Consider the following 20,216-nt stretch of genomic DNA (forward strand, 5'->3'; position numbering starts at 1 on the left):
TTGTATATGTTTGTCTTAGAAATAGGAAGATCTTTTTAGCTTTGGCTGTTGGCCAACTTCAGATTGCCTTGCCATATATAATTAAGTTAATGATTAGTTTTGCTTCTTCCCTCTTGTTTCATTTCCTGAATTAACAGACTGTATTTTTATAGGATTAATTAGCTTAATAATGTCCAGTTAGTTTATTAGGTAGAGTGTCTGTGGTTGAGAGAATGTAATAGCATAAAATTCTAGGACCAGAGTTTTAACTGTGGTGAAGACCAATCACTAAAATGTAGGTTATCCCTAGATTCTCTCTAATGTAGTGGTTTGCTGGCATTTAGCCTAGTGTCTTTATTAAAACCTAGCTTATTATTGGGAGAGTTGAGCCACAACAACTGTAGTAAGCACAAGTTACTGGTAGTAACAGTTATAGAGGGATAAGATGACAACACTTGGTTGAATTTTAATGTTCCCTGTCCCATAGATTAATTTGTATTTGGAAAGGAATTTTAGTTAAGTGAGAAATACCTGTTGTTTGCGTCCTGTCACTGTTCATTCATATGTACAGAGGATAATTAAAAATTTTATTCATAGATATTTGAAAAATTCATTTCTAGTAATATTTATAAATATTATTGCAGTATTTTAAAGTGTATATGGAGTTTTTCAGACTTTAATTGAGGAATTTTGTGACTTGGAAGAGTATTAAGCTTGGGTATTAACTAAGTTTATATTTTTAGAAATAGAACTTCTATTTAAAAAGAAAAACTGTAATGTTCATCTTCTCAAATCAAGTATAGTAGATTGAGATTTTTTACCTAGACAGGGCTTTTTGGGTTTGTTTTCTTTTGTTTTGTTTTGTTTTTAAAGCTTGGTATAAGGATTCCCAGTTCTAGGCTTTCAAAATTTAATGAAAAATTTGTTCTCTTAATTTCCACAGGCTAATTAATAAAAATGATTGTGAATAATGTAGAATATTTTGTTGCCTTGTGCTGCTTTGCAGCCTTTCACTAATAGACTCCCTAATACTGCTTTACAGATATTTAACTAATACAGATATTTAAGTCTGAAAACAGTCATCGAGTTAGAGATATAGCCAGAATACTAATGTCTGGTACACATTTTCTTTAAAATAATTTGAGTATATTTAGTTTGAGTTTTTCAGTTAAGAAAATGAAGGTCAAGGAAAGAAAAAAAATTCTTTAGCTTTATTCTCATTTAAGCCAGGACATGCAAGAAAAATTAGTTTTTATTTTATTTATATTTAAATTTAAATATTTTTATAATAAATAAATTTTATAATAAAAAATATTTAAATTTAAATATTTTCCAAGTAAAATATTTAAACAGATCTAATAATTTCATATTTTTCTTCTCCTTTCCTTTTACCAAGATTTTTATATATTAAAAGAAACTTGCTTAAAAATGTTTCTGATACAATGTCCAACACTTTAAATTTTTATTATTTTAATACTGGCACATACAAAATTGTTGGTCTAGTACTAGTTTTATATATATTTACGTAGTATTAAAAACACTTGAAAGAAACGGAGACTATAGAACTATTACAAAATAGTGAAAGGAGTTATCAAACCAAATTTTTATTCCATTTATCATTTCACAAATAGATACAATTTAAGCATCCCTTTGTGAGATATCTGGCTATTTCTGTGGTGTTAAAACAGTGGCTTAAGGAAATAAAATTTGAGTTAGCTAATTATCTGATATTATAGAGGGGCAAAGAACCTGTGAGAGAGACCAAATTCTGCTTTGTAAACAATTTAGTAAAATGATTTTGCATTTTAGGTATACCCATAGTGACTTTGAAAGCCAAGAAAAGTTTTATGATTGGTTCTACACTATATGTTAACTTCAAAAACAAATTATTTTTAAGTGCACCACATCAGTTCTCTTCCTGAAATAACTTTGCTCATATTCAGTGTGCTGGTTATATTCCACCTTTCTAAAAACAATATGTTTCACCTGCCTATTATTTGATAGAAAGTGTTAAAATAGTTAAGATCCTTAGACATTTCTGCATGTAAGTTTTCACTGAACTTAAAGGCCAATTGAATAAATACAGTTTGACGTAAGTAGTTCTATGAAGTTTGTGTAGTGATCTTAAAAGTTCACAAGCAATACATTAAAACCCCGTTTTTTATAGATGAAGCAGTTTTCATAAATTCCCGTTACCAAGATTGCATTTCGTGTGCTATTTTCCATAACAGTAGGAAGATAGAAAGTAAAAGATACGCACTGGTCTAGAAACAACTGTTCCAGAGATCTTAATTTGCCAACTGGAATGAGCCATCTTAGACGACCACCCTTCTGCACTGAGAGTACACAGTACTTAAGTTTTAAAGAAAACCAGAACTACATTCTACTCTAGTTTCCCTCTTCAGTGTCTATAAAAGTGAGAGGAAAGTTCCAGTATGTAACTTCTTGAACTTTCCAGTTTTTTATATGGTTAAGTGGATAAGAAATAGATCTGTCCTATTAACCCTAAGAGAAGGCTTACTTCTGTGATACCATTATTTTAACAGTATTAATAAGAATATGCTCATATAAAGCATTCATAAAGGCAAACAACAGTCCTTGCTGTTATATAGCCAACCTAAGATCAAAAATAAATGCTGACCTTTAGGTAGAAACTACTTGGAACATAAGGGATTTGGACCTTACGTAGCTGTGTAGAGTTTGCATGCTAAAAAGCCCTGGAATACACCAAATTTCCATATATTTGTCTGTAGAAATGGGTTTCTAAATTTAGCTTAGAGTGTAGAGGGCACCCTTCTACACTTGGGAGAGGAATTTATATATAATCAGGCTTTGCTCTTAAAAGAATTTTTTTAGTTATGGTCAGAATTTGAGAATGTAGATCAGAAATAAACTACAAATATTCATGGTTGTATGTTTATAATAAAAGTGTATAGCATACATCAATTAATAGTTAAAACATTTTCTTTAATATAGATTTCTATGATTTTTAAAACCTTAAAGTTAATAATGTATTCTTCATTTTTACCAGAGTTCATTTTAAACATGTTTGTTTAGGTTTTACTGCAATCACAGCGACCAACCCCATTTGGCTTATAAAGACTCGGTTACAGCTTGATGCAAGGTATGTTAACTCATTAAAATAAAATTAAAGTTGATTTCAGCTAATTTTTTCCTGTAAATTTATATCTATGAGATTTCAGTGCCATGTACCTAGCCATGTCTTTCCCCTCTTTTGATGCTGATTTTGTTTTTTGGGGTTTACCGTCAAAAGCAAGTAATAACAATAGTTGGCAATGTGAGACTTTCTAGGGAGGAAAGAATATTGTGTTGTGTTTTTAAATAAAAAGAATATATATTAGCCTAGCCCAAGCAGTGATAATTTCACTATGTGAATGATTTTAATTGGTCTTCCAACAGGTAAACAACCCATGATCAACTGGTCTAGATTAAATATTGCAGGATCATTGCTCAAATTTGGTAAATTTTATATACAGAGAGGTGTGGCAGGGATTTAGCTCTCATATATTCATAGACTTCGTCTGTTATCAGTGACCGTTCTGTGGTAGCAGAGTTCATTGATTCGATGAATGAATGTTGAGCAGATACACTGCTTTGTTCTAGAGATACACCAAGAAACCGTGGGGACCAACTTTAAATGGAATAGTCAAGGAATTTTGTTTTTGAGCCCATTTTAGGCAGAAGCAGTGGTCGTTGCAAACGTCATAGGTCTTAAGATTGGGGCCTGGCGTGTTTGGGAACTGAGCAAAGGCCACAAGCCATACAGCTTAGAGTCTAGCCATCTCTATTCCTGTTAGCCTGAAGAATGAAGAATGGGGAAGAGGAAATACTTTTTTAGAGAGATGATTCTATTGCTGTATAATAATAATAATAATGTGGAAACCTTTAGCCTTTTGGTATGGACTAGACTTGTAACAAATTTTCACTGTTAAATTTTAGGGCTTGGGAAGTAGTCTATGTATGTCGTAGACTAAATAAAACTTATCTAAGAAGTCATTAATAATGATGCCTGTTGAAGCGCCTGGGTGGCTCAGTGGGTTGAACCCTCTGCCTTCGGCTCGGGTCATGATCCCAGAGTCCTGGGATCGAGCCCTGCGTCGGGCTTTCTGCTTGGCGGGGAGCCTGCTTCCTCCTGTCTCTCCACCTCACTGTCTACTTGTGATCTCTGTCTGTCAAATTAATGGATGAAATCTTTAAAATAAAATAGTAATGATGATGCCTGTTTAAATATCTGTTTCCTACATTCTGTCATGTTGAACTATATGCTATTTGGAGACTGGAAACCTCTCTAATCGTTGTTTCATCCAGAATAATTAAAATCAAATCTTAAGTGTCTTGAAGAAAAACTCAAAGTTGACTTCCTAAAGCCAAAGACCTGAAAGGTAGTGGTAGTTAAAACAACCCAAAAGTTAGAGAAATGTGAAGATCCCAGTCCATATTATATATTATACTACCAGGGGTATGCTTCGGTATGTTGTAGGGTGGATCTGTGGGGGTCCTGAGAAAAGTATCTCTATTATTTTTTCACTTAAAGTTGTAACACAAGCAAACACAAGTTCTTAGGCTTGGGGAGTGATAGGGAATGGGATAGAGTTGAGGTAATAGTTAAAGGTTGGTTTAAGAGTGCTAATGTATAACCATCAAATCAAGAATAGGGCTGATGTGTTTATATATTACTCATTAGGACTTGTAGGATTTTAAATTCTTGTGAGGAAGTCTCTGGTAGAAACTGATGAGAGTTGGTTTCCTGGATCATTCAAAGAACAAAGTTTTCAGTCAGTGTCATTAATTGAGGACAGTTATTAGTTCAAGACAATAATTAGGTCGTAAAACTGGAGGAATTTGTAGGTTATCATAGGTGTCTTAATTGTGTTTTTGTTATGTCAGAAATAGGTTGTATATAATTTATAAATAGGTAAATTTTCTATTTCTTTCCCTGTAGGTAGCATTTAAGCTCATTTCTTATAGATAAGGTTCTGTTGGGAGAATCACAGTGTAAGGTAATATTTTTACAAACTCAAAATTATATACTTGTATAAGAGTGGGTACACTGCCCATATAGCACTAAGCAAGTTTTACTGGGCACGATGCTCAATAAATATTTTACAACTGTAGGGGTCCGCATTCACCTTTCACCATGATACCGACATGAAAGATAGGACTGTTGCCTTCGAAGGATTATAGGAAATTTGACTTAAATTCACACAGTCATTTTTGAGAAAGAACTGAGTGGGCTTGGAAGAATTCTGCAGATGCACAAGTATCGCATTAATTATATTCCCTGCTTTGTGATGTACTATCATCATTGGTGTCTCAATCATTCTTTCATGTTACTAAGTGCAGAAGAAATCTTCTCAACTTAGAACTGGATTTAATGACAATGTAATGTGAGAGTTTGTTTTTATCTTGAGCTGCAGTCACAATGTATTTGGACTATTTTATTTTTTATCCCTACAGTATAAACTTAATGAGTACCTGAAACTGAAGATTTAATGTAATGTATTTTGCATTAGTAAACTTCTTACATGGTACCCATCTAATGTGACAAACTTGGGATAAAAGAATAAAGTCTAAAGTGAATGTCTTAATATTCTGGTTTCACTTCTCCATGAGTTAGAGGATCATCCTCTATTTAGAGTGACATTTCTACTGCATTTTATTGACTTTATTTAAAAACCTATACTACTTTGTAAACAAGATTCTTCCTTTTTGCTTTTCAGGAACCGTGGAGAAAAGCGAATGGGTGCTTTTGAATGTATTCGTAAAGTGTATCAGACAGATGGACTTAGAGGATTTTATAGGGGCATGTCTGCTTCATATGCTGGCATATCAGAGACGGTTATCCACTTTGTTATTTATGAAAGTATTAAGCAAAAACTACTAGAATATAAGATTGCTTCTACAATGGAAAATGATGAAGAGTCTGTGAAAGAAGCGTCTGATTTTGTGGGAATGATGCTGGCTGCTGCCACCTCAAAAACTTGTGCCACAACTATAGCATATCCACATGGTAAGAGGAGTGGAGTTTCTATGAGTAAAATTCGGTTAATTTACAAGTACTTTCCCATGTCAGCCAATGACCCATTTATTAGAACATTTATAATTTTATTGAAATCAGTAAAACAAAACACAGTTCTTAGGAGTTCATAATGGGATTAAATCTGTGTAAGTAACTGGTTTAATAGGTCAGTATATATTACAGTAGCATGATGGAGATTTAGCATGCACTCTGGACCGTCACATTTTAGCCCTGAGTTCGTCAGATTCCAGCCAGGTGGTGGTTGAGCAAGTTTAAAAAAAAAAAAAGTATGGCTATAGATGGTATACTAGATACTTTATATACATTATTGCTAATCTACAAAAAATTCCTGCAAAGTACTTACCTTCTCCATTTAAGTCTAAGTATGCTAGAATATAACCAGAGTTTGTCTTCATTTTCAAATGGGAAACGAAATGTTAAGATTAAGTTGCCGAAGGTCACAGAGCTTACTCAGGTCACATAGTTTACTCAGTGGAGAAGCCCAAATTTGAAATGGGAATCTATAATTCAAAACACCAGCCTATTTTACATTATTTCATGTTGGCAAATAAGTATATATGAATGATTTATTTCTGTCATTACATCTTATACTGTTAGCCTCTTTGATTGATAGATAATAAAATCACTTAAAATCTTGTCTGCAGGATGCTGAGATTTTTTTTGTAACTTGTTTTAAGTGTAGACTTTGATTTTGTTGTATTTGGGGTTTGTTTTGCCCTTTTTTTTTTTTTTAAGATTTTATTTGTCAGAGAACAAGCAGGGGGAGCAGTTAGCAGAGGGAGAAGCAGGCTTCGCATTGAGCAGGGAGTCCTGGTGCAGGACTCAGTCCCAGGACCCTGGGGTCACAACCTCAGCTGAAGGCAGGCTTTTAACTGACTGACTAAACCTCGGGGGTTTTAGGATTTTTTTTTTTTCTTTCAAGTAATCTCTACACCCAGCATGGGACTTGAGATCAAGAATTGGATGCTACACTGACTGATCCATCCAAGGCCCCTACTTTGGGTTTTTAATCTAAATGCTTCACTTTTGTTATACTGATTAACATTCACATTCATCCTTGTAAGTCTAAGGCTCTGTGATTAAAGCTGTATCAAGACAAATGAAACAGGGCTAGGAGGAAATGAGTATTTGCTCTAAAATGTAATTTTATGAGTAAAACTAACTCTAACCAAGTTGGACTGTGAACTTAGCTCCACTTCTTGAGGGAAGTTCCTAACTTCTCTCTTTAGAAGTCAAAAGAGGACAGTTATCAGCAGCATTGTTTAGGTTCTGGCTACTATAGGATACCTAGGATCGTGGCCTGCTAAGGGTAAGAGACAGTTTTGGAGTTGTAAGCATCCTGTCCCCTCAAGTAAGATGATGTCCTTACATGAAGGGGTAATTAATAAACAATATTTTGGGTGGAATATATAAATGGTATAAATTTTTAAGATAAGATACAAGAAATCTCAAATAGTAACATTTGCAGTGAAAATAGTTCTAGGCCATTTGCCTCAGGCCCAACAGGAGTAGTGTGTTGGAAAAACAGACTCCAGTAGAGAGCTCTGAAATCTTGTCCCAGCCTCTACCCCCAGATGACTAAAACCTCTCAACAGTCCAATTTCCTCACCTTTCAAAACTAAGAAATAATGGACTAACCATAATCTTTTATATCTCTTAGAGCTCTAAAATTTTACGAATTTTGCGTAGTTGCTTCCCAGATGGGGCCTTTTAGCTAACAGCTGGTGTTTTGAACAATTTTAGGCTCATGCACATGAAATTTCATGTTTGTTTCATGTGGACCATTGTAAGTACAGATTATTAATTCTGTTTTCTCATTGTGGGGTTCACCTAAGAGTTTTTGTGTTTATTTCTCACACTATCTTTGTGTGTTCATTTTTTCTACCACCTGCATTCCTTTTTCTGTTTCTTTAGCTTTTCCTTATACATGTATTGTCCCTTTTAGCTATATCTAGTATACAACTGACACTTTTGTTTTATTCTTTAACCATTCAGGAACCTGTTAAATTTTTAACTAGTATTTATTATTAGTGATTTTAACCAGCTATCTTAGAAGTTGGGTGTTACTGCAATAAGACCAGTTTCAATAAGTTACACATTAAAAATCACTCCCATATTTATTCTGAGCTTACACTTGAAGAGTGGTAAATGGGATGTACTCAGCATTAGGAGGGTATAAAGATAACACGAATGGGGGCACCTAAGTGGCTCAGTGGGTTAAAGCCTCTGCTTTCGGCTCAGATCATGATCCCAGAGTCCTGGGATCGAGCCCCACATCAGGCTCTCTGCTCAGAAGGAAGCCTGCTTCCTATCCCCTACCCGCCTGCCTCTCGGCCCACTTGTGATCATCTGTCAAGTAAATAAATAATCTTTTAAAAAAAAAAAAAAAAAGATATCACAAATGTTTTAAAATGACTTTTTTTTTTTTCCCTCCTAAACAGAAGTTGTAAGAACAAGACTACGTGAAGAGGGAACAAAATATAGATCGTTTTTTCAGACACTATCTTTGGTTGTTCAAGAAGAAGGTTATGGGTCTCTTTATCGTGGTCTAACAACTCATCTGGTGAGACAGATTCCAAACACAGCCATTATGATGGCCACCTATGAATTGGTGGTCTACCTTCTCAATGGATAGCAACTTTAAGCTGCTGTACTATGAAGAGGGAAGACCAAAAGATTCCAGTGGACCATGCAGTATCGAAGCCAGCATGGTGGACAGAAGTAAAATGTTTGGGAACATGTAACTATGCCTAAATGGAAGTTTGGTTGTAGGAATTAAAGTAATCATAACCACATTACTTGGTCTTTTTCAGTAATACGAATAAAAAAAAAAAACCTAGGCTGCCTCTAAGAAAAAAGCCTTTAGAAGCACTCCTTTCTCCAAATTGCCATTTTCTCTACCATGTCCACAGGACATAGTTGCATTTTGTTGATTCATGGCAGAATACAGTGTGTATTCTAAACAAAGTGTTTTCTAAACAAAGCCATCCCTAATTGTATAAATATTACAACTATCCAAAGATAGTATTGACAGTCATAAATGTCTTACCTCTGGCTTCTGTGTAATTCATGTAAAATTGTAAAATAACAAGAATAAGTGAGATTCTTAGTATTACTTTTCCATTTCCTTGAGAGGATCTGGAATATTTTAAAATTAATTATTTGGCATTAATAGTCACTAGTTTTGACAACTAATGAAATAATGTCAAAAGATCTTTCATATCTTTAGCTTTAAAATGTTTTGGTTTCCACTGTAACAGGTGCTTGATGTTGAACATGATGTAGATACTTAAATTGTTCATTAACGTATCAAGCCCAGTGTAATAGTTTGGGACAGAAGAAACCAGTGAAATGTTGATTCTTGGCCCTTTGAGTAACTTGAGCACATCTTCATATCTTCTCTAACTTTACAATACATGAATGAATGCGGTTATCTTGTTAGTGACTTAGTAGTTACGAACTTGAATTATCATCTGTCATACCTAGCTTTTTCTTAAAGTAGAAAAAATTCACCACTTTTTAATCTTTCTCTGTTTGCCTTCCCATTAGGAATTTGAACTATGGAATTATTTCCAGATCAATATAGATCGCATTTATTTTGTAGAGAAAATGGTAATTTTCAGCTTTGCCCTATTAGGTTTCTTTTTTTAAGGTGACATTATAAATACCTGGGGCAGTATAAACATAGAAGAGGGACCCTCTGCTGTCTGATGGAGCAGGTAGTGATTCTAATTGACCAGAGTTTTTTGAATGAACAAACTGCTTTGACAAGAAATTTATGTTATCGTGATTTCTTGAATGGTAAATCATAGAAAGACTCAAGTTAATTCAGATTACGTTTCCTAACAGGATCTAGCTTTTACATTTTGCTGTTGAATTCAGCTGTACCTTTTAGTACCTAAATGTATATATGTATGGCCCTTCTGAAGATGTTTGCTGTAAATCTGTTAAGAGACTTTTGCTTATGGATGTTGCTATACTGGTGTATAAAACATCTACAATTAAACTCCAGTGTGGTACTCATTTCAGTATAGATGAACTGTACATTTTGTGCAATGGCTTTATTTTAAGAATGACTTTGTGAATGCACTTTGTGGCCTTTTTTTGGAGAAGGGTGAGAGTAGAGTATTCCATGTTAAGATTTTTTTTTTTTTAAACTTTGGTCATGTATTAGGCAGAAACCATGTTCAAAACATTTTTCTGGGTTTTAAATACGGTGTTTGGAGATCTTTAATAATATAAATGTTTTATGTACTCTATGTACACTCTAATGCCCCTAACACAGAAAATTGTAGCATGTCATTGCAAGCTTTCTCTGCTATCACCAGTGAAACACAATGCCCTCTTAAATTCCTTCACCTTCTTAACTCCTTATAATCAACATAACTGGATGTTTTTGAGGTGCTTTGATTGGAATTAAAAAATATTCCAATCTCTTTGGAGACCAAAGGCAAATTCAGTTTCATTACCTTTGGGATTATTCATACTTTTATGGTGAATTTTAGCTTTGACATTTATTGTGAGAAACATGCCAAAAAAAAATTAAAAATCTAGGGATTTCTAACTTAAATCTGTAGAGAAAGTCTCATAGTGTTTGCCTTTTCAGGTGCCACTTAACACTGCCTAATACAGTGCCATTTGCCTTGCAAAGATTTGTAAACATTAGTTGTGTTGAATGTAAGACAGATTCTCCCTAATGGTAATGATCTCAGTACACCACAAGTGATTAAGAATGATATGAAAACCAGCAGCTATGGAACATCTTATTATTTAGTGCTAGCACATTCATAATAAGTGTCCTTCAAGGATAAACATGTATTTTTTTCTTGTTTGTATTTAGCAAGTAAAACTTATGTTGACCTTCGTGTATTATATTCAGATTTTAAAAGTGAGTATTCTCTGTGTACTGGAAGAAAAGATCTTAGAGTCTTAGGTTTTGTTTCTTTGTGCAACAACTGGAAAGAAGCAATGAATCTTATTTTAGGTTTTTTTTTTCCCAAAGCACAATCTGCCATGGTTTACTTTATGTGACAGATAATTTAGAAAAGAAAACTATATATAAAAGTTGTATGTAAAGTTTGTCTCTGAAACATTTCTTTGGAGATTTTTTTTAATTGATGCATATGTTTAAAAAGAAAAACACATACTTAAAGCATTGAATTTTTTTTAAAGCTGTGTTTTGTTATCTATTTTCTATCAGATGACTTTTTATTTCTAGTATAGAGACTGGCAGCACTCTTCAGATTTGTCTGTACTTTTATTACGGAATTTTATCAGGAAATTGAATTGAACTTACTCAAGTTAAAGCAGTAGATTTTGAAAGAGTATGCTCATAGAGCATTAGATAGAACTTTGGCACTGGTGGCTCATAGACAGTTTACTAAATTTCAAAAGTCCAGATCTGAGAATTACCAACCCTGTGACTGTGGGGTGGAATACAGTGCTTTTGAATCCAGGAGGGGGAAAGAAAAAGAAAAAGAAAAAAACAAAACTATCACCAAAGCATTGTCTTAATTTTCATTATGTATGTAATTTTGTGGACCCAGCATTACTAGTTGGAGGTCACTAGTAATTTATTTGTAGTTTTGAAACCAGGATAGAATATGGTTAGATTATTTGATCCAGCCTTGTCTCCTAAAACCTAATGCCCATTGTGGAATAGCATAACTGTATTAGGACCAGGGTGTTAAAAATAACGAGTGTTTATTCTTTTACTGGAGTATAAACATGTTGGCATTTTTAGATTTAAGTCACTAAAAATACTGATCTGAACTTAAAGGATTTAAGTGCTAGAAATCAGTCTATCCTTTACTCTTCCAACATTGTTCATGCCTGTCTTTCATTGTTTACATGTTCTTCTGCCCAGACTATTAGTACTATAGGGACCCCTTTTGGGCTGATAAATAAAATAGTTGAGCCTTTCTGTCTACTGATCATGACTTAAACATTCCTAAGAAAAAAGGTATTTCTGAATGATACAAATTAGAAGGAATTTTAATTACATGAGAGTATTTCATACAATGTGCTAACTTTCTGCCCACTCAGTTCTCTTCTCCATCATGCACTTAATAATTCTTGTTAATCTCTACACTGCTTTTTATGCTACTCCTTTTAGAAACTGAAAGTTCTAGTTTCACTCAGTTTTTTTTTGTTAATAAACACTTGAATGTGTACCCCTCATATGTGAACAATTAAATTATGATCTGTTAGTCATAGCTAAATAATCAACTTCAAAAGAGTTGGTATCTTTTGACCATTTATGTGAGGTTTGCTATTCTCGCATTTTGTGTACATGGCTGTAAATTATGTGCATTTATTCTATTTATGTTAACTAGCTGAATTTTATTTGAATTGTTAAAATTAAAAATTAAAATATCCTTATGAAAATATGGGGGTTTTTTCCTATAATGTATTCTAACATTTTGGTTTGGGGAGAATGTAATCACACTTTTTAGGATGAAGTGAAGAACAAAAGTGTATTGCCATTTTTAAGTTTAAGTGTTGGACTCCAATCTGCTAGACATAGTGATTTCTCTATAGGAAACAAAAGGTCAAATTATCGGATTCCCTCGTAAGTCAGTAAGATTCTTCTGTTCTGCCATATATTTCACAGGTTTATTGATAATTTAGGTATCATACTTTTCATATATCAAAACATCCTATTTGAAAAGAAGATCTGAAAAATTTGAGCCTAATGAGGTTATTTGATACCTCCTTAGGTTGAAATGATTTTTTTACATTTTATCTTACATCGTTAGTTTTGTAGTGTTCAGCGATTCATTATTTGCATATAACACCCAGTGCTCATCGCAACATGTGTCCTCCTCAATACCCATCACCCACTTACCCTTCCTCCCACCCCCCCGGTTGTAATGATATTTTAACATCATGACTTCATCATGTTTTGGTTTTCACCTTTCTGAAAGCTAAGCATATTAAAAGTTCAAACTTGTTAAAATGACCAAATGAGTCTTCATATAATAGGTTGAAACAGTCGACAGATACAAGTATTCTATAGTACTTACCCATTTTACATTTCTGTTTCATTGAAGTTTTCACAAGTTGTAGCTACCATGAAACATCACATAGTTTTGTAGGTGAGGAAACCAGAATAGGTTTGTCATGTCCCATTTCTCAAAACTGAAAGCTTTTGGACTGCTTTCCACTGAAGACTGAAATAGTGGGTGAGGTGAGGACACTGGCAAAATAATGGTTGAAGTTGGTATGCCAAGCATATTTTACTGCTTAGTGTCCCAAGTTTAAGTGTGTGTGTGTGTGTGTGTTACTGAATATTAGGATCCATGGTAGAGGAGGGAATTTGTGAGTGTATGATGTCCTAAGGTTCAAGTATGAAGTCCGCACAACTAAAACTCAGGCAAGAAAGTAAAGTGTAGTTACTTTTTTTTCCACATTGCACAAACCAGCTGGCTACCTTAATATATATGGAGTCAGTTCAGTAATTTAAATTCATAGAGTGCTATGTTTATACAGTGATTTCATGTGGTTTTCCAGCAACCTATAGATTGGGTGAATGGGCAAGTGATATTTAGAGGGGTATTAGTCACAGTGGGGTTTTTTTGACTTGGTGTTCTGAATCTTAATCCTGTGTTTATTTACTATACTAGATTATTCAACAGCCTTTGGGATGAACACTAGAATGAGTAACAAAACAAAAGACAATTTAGATGAAAGATCTAGGGGATTGGCTCAGGATGAAACATGCTGGGGGATAATAAGAAATAGAGCTAGGTACATGAATTGGAGTAGTGAACTGTTACTGAAGCTGGTCTATATAGAGCCTTAGGTTACTTCTGAGGCCACGAGAGAAACATTAGATTAAGTGTGTCTTAGGTGACACACTTAATCACTTAGGTGATTGATTCTTTTAGAAAAAGCTGGAAAGTTTGGCTGGAGAAAACAGTATTTAAACCAAGCTTTGAAACAAACCTAACAGGCTGATTTGGGGAGGAGCATTCCTTGTTGAAACAAAGATCAAGGTGTTCTAGTAGCCCATCAGAGAAATAACCCATTTTCTTTTGTTCTCTCCTGGGATTTGATAGAAAAACTTTTGAGGGGTGCATGTGTGACTTAATTGAGCCTCAGACTTTCGGTTTTGGCTTGGGTCATGATCTCTGGGTAATGGAATCAATCCCCCAGGCTCCATGCTGGGTGTGGAACCTGCTTGGGATTCTCTCCCTTTTCCTCTCTCTCTTCACCTGCCCCTCCCTATGCTCATGCCTATGTGTGCTCTCCCAAATAATTTTTTAAAAGTGTCTCGAGATTTTTCAAACTAGTGGTAGACCTAGGATTCTAAACCTAGTCTCATTCAAAGTAGCTCAGCACATCCAGCTCAACAAAATTGAGTGTTAGAGTCCTGTTTTCTGTGTCCCAGTCCCTCATACTTTCCAAAGCCCCTCAATTCTTAAGTCTTCTAAATAGCCAAGGATAAAAGGCCCACTTTCGCTATTTCTGAATCTTATCTTTCAAGATTATCCAGTAAGATTGATACCCGTTGATTAAACTTACTCAGATGTTTTAGTGGTGTAGGTTATTTGATGTGAATTTTCCTAAGTCATATACAGTCTTTTTCATTGTCCCTGACCCCCATAAGAGCAGCTGGACATCAGCAGGAAAAGTGAGCCATTACCTCAACATACTCAAAACTACGGGGGCACCTGGGTGGCTCAGTGGGTTAAAGCCTCTGCCTTCAGCTCAGGTCGTGATCCTAGGGTCCTGGGATTGAGCCCCGCGTCGGGCTCTCTGCTTGGCAGGGAGCCTGCTTCCTCCTCTCTCTCTGCCTGCCTCTCAGCCTACTTGTAATCTCTGTCAAATAAATAAATAAAATCTTAAAAAAAAAAAAAAAAACTACGGGTCTAAAGGTTAAAATTGCAAACCTGGGAAAAAAATGTTTGCAAACTTGGAGTAGGCAGGGATTAGAGTCCACAGGAGGCACCAACCATTAAGAAAAAGCCCTCAAAATTAAAAACATTAAAATAAAAGTGCAGCCACAGTCTGCAAGAAAATATTTAAAATATATCTGACAGGATATGTCATAAAATATACACACAAACAGGTAATGACCTAAACACTTTTTTAAATAAGCATATGTAAAGTTGCTTAACATGATTAGTAATACTAATTAGAACCACAAATAAGGTAACACAACATAGCCAATACAATGACAAGCAGACATAATACCAAGGATGTAGAAACAGCTGGAACTGCTTACATTGCTGTTTAGAATGTGAAATGGTATAGCTACCTTGGAAAGATGAAGTTTTTAAGAAAAAAGTTTAAAATTATTTCTATGCTATAACCCAGAATTACTACTGGTAGGGAAGGGGGAGGTGGGAATTGCCAAGAGAAATGAAAATCTCCAAAATTTTCATAGCTCTTTTATTTCTAAGGGTGGATATCAAGAGAAAGTTGATTGTAAATCATGCAGTGAAATACTACATCATAAAACAAAAAGCAAAGTAGGAATTACAGATACATGCAATAATGTAAATGAGTATTAAAACATGTTAGATGAAAGAAGCCAGGCACAGAATAGTATACACTGTACTCCATTTATATAAAGGTCAAGAACAGGAAAACCTAGCCAGCTTGATAGAAGTCAAATTAGTGTACCTGGAGTTGGAGAGGAGTTGACTAGCAACGGGGCCTAGTGAAAGTTTCTGGAGTAAAGGAAAAGTCCTACATGTTGATCTGGGTACGGTTAAACGTGTGTACATAATGTAAAGACACATTATATGTATATTTAAGATTTGTTCACGTCAAGCCTTTTTTTTTTTTTTAATCTAATGCAAAGTAAAAAAGTTTAAACGCTACATAATGAAACCCATGAAGGCTTGAGGTACTGGAATTCTCAAAGTACAGTTCGTAAAATAGTCATGCTAAATATGTTTTGAGAAATGAGAACTTGTAAGTATCTGATTTTGCTATCAGGCAGGACCTCTGAACTACTCATCTCCATGACAACTAGAACTCAGAACTAGTTCACAAAAAGTAGAAGGATTCCCCAAGAACTTTTCCCTTTCCCTCCCCCACGCCAAGCCCAAAACTAAGCAATTAGAACTAAATCTGGATTAATCAGGATGGGGACTGGTGCTGGGGCTTACATCTCCAGGAGCAATTGTATCTGGGGCCCAGACCTGAAGAACAGGGGTATTAGTAGACTAAGGTGCTCCCATGATGGGTGGGGGGTACTCCCTTGGATACTGGTAGAAGCAGAGTCAAGTCTGGTGGGGGGGAACTCTTCAAGTTGGGCCTACAGACTCAGCACTGCTTAATGATTTCCAAACATAAGATCTGGCAGGCCCTGAGTGATCACAGAAACATGGAAACAACAGATTGACACCATCAAGGACTTAAGAGAGAAAATGCAGAGTAGCTAGTAGTTACAATTACAAAGATGAGCCTACAGTATTAAGTAAAGAATAAACAGACTTTAATAGTTAACCATAAAAATGAAAACTAGAGCAGTAGCCACAGGTTTGGAAACAACAGCAAGAGCAAAGATACAAGATCCCTCTGGTTCCAGAAAATCTGAAAAAGATGATGGCTTATCAGGCCCTTAAAGCCTCTCAAGCAAAGCAGGCACTTTTGGACAAGGAGCAGAAGAAAGGAAAAGAGCTCAGTTTTAAGGGACCGAAATGGTTCTTACATGATTCCCGGCAGCAGCAACATGACAGGTTGCACCTCAGACGACTAGAAGTGAAACCTTGTGGCTTGGAAGTGCCAGATAAATATTCCTTGGGCTCTGCTGTATGCATCCAAAGGATGAATGGGGTGAGTTCACTGGTGCAGAGGACTACTGCCAGGCTTCGCCCGAAGATTTTCAGTGATGTCTTTTTCAGAGTAACCCCCAGACCATAAAAACACTACATAGAGTGGAAACTTACATGACCCGAGGACTTCCAAATCTGAAGTCTGCCCAGAAACTCATCTTGAAACATGGGCAAGACAAGGTGAAAAATAAAACCATCCCTTTGACAGACAACACAGTGATTGATGAGCACCTGGGGAAGTAGGGTGTTACTTGCTTGGAAGACCTCATTTATGAAATTGTCTTTCCAGGGAAGAACTTCCAGATCTCTGCATTCTTACATCCTTTCCATCTCTCAGTGGCCTATCCTGCTACCAAGAATAGTGGGCTTCCTCAAGGAAGTGGGCTTACCTGGCTCTCGAGGGGACACATCAATCAGCTCATTTGTCAGCTGAATTAAACGCAGAATATCTGAAAGCACAGCGCACTGGTGACATGTGTTTTGTCTTTTGGAATTTTTACCAGTGTCTTCAAAGAAGATTATTTAATGTTATATCTTTGGAAACTAGAGGGAGGGTCAAGGACAAGATGATGATGCTCCTGGCAGGCACTTGTCATCACAGCCCATTTCGAAGGGAAAGTTCCAGTGTGTTTCCACATCTGAGGTCAGCAGAGGACTCCTGGCACGGAAGAGGGAGTCCTGCTATGTCCTATCTTCTATCGTGGAGTCTAATGTTGATGAACGAATACCAAGCATGAACACAAGACTGCAGTGGACCAAGCTCAGGGACATACTTGAGCCTGGGGGATCCTGGGGCCTTGTTTTGGAAGGAACTGGAAATACAGTTACAAAGAAGAGCACAAAAACAGTGCTCAGTTGTCAGAAAAAAGAGAACTATAGGCACTGAAATCAAGAACTCAGTGGGTGAATAAAAACAGACTAGATGTAACTAAAGTGATTTAAACTTGAACACCTATCTAAATTATCTAGAGGACAGGAAAGGTAAAGAGAAGGGCTATGAAAGATCAGTTAGGAAATAATGGAGGATGGAATCAGAATGTCTAATGTACTTCATTATATTTAGTAAATGAGGCAACATTTTAGAAGGTAATTGGACAATTCCCAGGGTTGATAAACCTGAATCCATAGCTCCACAGATCACAATGTATCCTGATTTGGATTAAGACTTGCCTATAAACGTAGTGATATGAAGAACATCAAAGCAAAGTGAAGATTTTGATTCTGCTACCTGCAATGGGTTAGGTTTTTGGGCCAGTGCTTCTAATGAGTGCAATTAAAATGCTCAGTAAAGTATTCTAAAAAATCTTACCATCTGAGAGCGAGCATAATGAGGAATGAGCAAGCCAAACTCCAAAAATAGGATAAGAGCCTAGACAGTCAAGAGGGCACGCCAAGCCACCTCGGACCCAGAAGCAAGTGAGGCAGAAGTGAGTGACCAGGTCCCATTTAAGTTGAGGAGTCTGATAGACCCTTCCCATTAAGTTGGGGCCCCAGTAGTAAATTTGGATTCTTTCTTCCATCAGCCTGGGAGTGGACAAAGTTTCCTTGGTGCTGAGCAGAAAACACAAGTATTATACAGAAGCCCAACCCCGAGACCCAGTACTGACCCCAAGTAGAATTAAAGCCCAACTTAGCATTGCTGGAGTGAGGATGGGGCGTCAAGATCAAGAATTAAAGTGGTTCCAGACACATGGGATCCCAAATGCATGGTAGAAACAAAGACCATTCTTTTCTGGGAAAAGCAGTCCTTGTCTATGATTATGGTGCGAACACATCAATAATTTCCAGGACTGTGAGCAGCACACAGTCGATAAGCACACAAGGAAGCCGCACCACTAGTGACAACCCTTAAAAGCAAAAGCAGCCCACTCTCAAAGTGAAAAGCGACTCTGGAGTTCCCAAATATAAATTAAAGTGCAAATGAGTACAGTTTTAAAAATATAAGACATGCTTGAAAATAGGAGAGTAGGACACTAAAAAATGGTTGAGCAGATTTGAAAACCAAATATAACTCCTAGAAGTGAAAACTAAAGTTTAAAGCACAGTTGGACAAAGCTGGGAAGCGTGGTTTCGCAGCAAGTTGGAGCACGTGCTGTCCAGAGGAAGAAGAAGGTACAGAGAAGACGGTGAGATGCAGACAGGACGCTCCAGCGCTGGGCAGCTGCTGAAGAACTGATCGCTTAGATCGACAATCCCAAGCAGAATACATAAAAAGGAGCTCCTCTCCACACAGTATCATGAAACTAGATAACCAAAGGCAGAGAAGATTTGGGGATAAAAATATCCAGACTTTTGGGGCGCCTGGGCGGCTCAGTGGGTTAAAGCCTCTGCCTTCAGCTCGGGTCATGATCCCAGGGTCCTGGATCGGGCTCTCTGCTTGGCAGGGCTCTCTGCTTGGCAGGGAGCCTGCTTCCTCCTCTCTCTCTCTCTGCCTGCCTCTCTGCCTGCTTGTGATCTCTGTCTGTCAAATAAATAAATAAAATCTTAAAAAAAAAAAATATCCAGACTCTTACCTCTGACACGACGAACCTTCAAAGCAATGACAGCCAGTGTGACAACTGACTTAACAGGCAGAACAGAAGAGAGGGGGACAATTCCTTCCGATGTGCTGCCAAGCTAGTTTTTCAACCAGTAAAAATCTTTCAGGCCTGAGGAAGGAATACAGAAATTTCAGAAAAATTAAAACAGGGAGTGTGCTCTCAGCAGGTCATCAAAGGAAATCCTCCAAGGTGTACATTAGGCAGAAGGAATTTGTGGTGTCAGGCTTGAGATGCAAGAAAAATGCTAAACAAAGAAGGAGAAAGTTGGGCAGGCAAATGGAAAAGGTAGTCCGCCATATAAAAGAGTAATGATAGGGGCGCCTGCGTGACTCAGTGGGTGAAAGCCTCTGCCTTTGGCTCAGGTCACGATCTCAGGGTCCTGGGATTGAGCCCCGCACTGGGCTCTCTGCTCAGCGGGGAGCCTGCTTCCCCTCTCCCTCTGCCTGCCTCTGCCTATTTGTGATTGATCTCTCTCTCTCTCTCTCTGTCAAATAAATAAATAAAATCTTTAAAAAAAAGAAAAAAAGAGTAATGATAATGGGATTTTAAAAAACAAAACATGACAAAAAATACAGCACATTACAATTTTATCAAAGGAGGGAAGGAAATAAATGGAATCAAAGTGTTCTATAAACTTATCCATGTAGAAGATGGAGATTTTGATTCACCTTATTTAAGATTTTTTGTTTACTTATTTGAAATAGAGCGAGAAAGTGAGAGAGAGCAGGAGCAGGGGGAGGGAGAGCAGCAGGCAGAGCCGGAGGGAGATCCAAGCTCCCTGCTGAGCAAGGAGCCCGGCTAGGGCTCGATCTCAGGACCCTGGGATCATAACCTGAGCCGAAGGCC

The 20,216-nt window shown here is 36.5% G+C and overlaps 1 protein-coding gene and 1 pseudogene across 2 annotated transcripts in view; both read left to right on the plus strand.

Moving 5' to 3' along the window:
- The window catches only part of SLC25A36 (solute carrier family 25 member 36), a 36,022-nt gene extending 23,595 nt beyond the window's left edge, over positions 1-12,427 (plus strand). For both annotated transcript variants that reach the window (XM_044251480.1, XM_044251479.1), the window contains 3 exons: positions 3,037-3,103; positions 5,721-6,010; positions 8,482-12,427. In XM_044251480.1, coding sequence (XP_044107415.1) covers positions 3,037-3,103; positions 5,721-6,010; positions 8,482-8,675 — 551 coding nt within the window. In that variant the 3' untranslated portion in view covers positions 8,676-12,427. The remainder of the gene's footprint in view (positions 1-3,036; positions 3,104-5,720; positions 6,011-8,481) is intronic.
- A 3,313-nt stretch (positions 12,428-15,740) lies between these two features.
- On the plus strand, positions 15,741-17,268 carry LOC122910070 (annotated as a pseudogene).
- Positions 17,269-20,216: the final 2,948 nt, after the last annotated feature.

Source organism: Neovison vison, chromosome 6 (assembly GCF_020171115.1).
Source record: "Neovison vison isolate M4711 chromosome 6, ASM_NN_V1, whole genome shotgun sequence".
Taxonomy (NCBI): Eukaryota; Metazoa; Chordata; class Mammalia; order Carnivora; family Mustelidae; genus Neogale; species Neogale vison.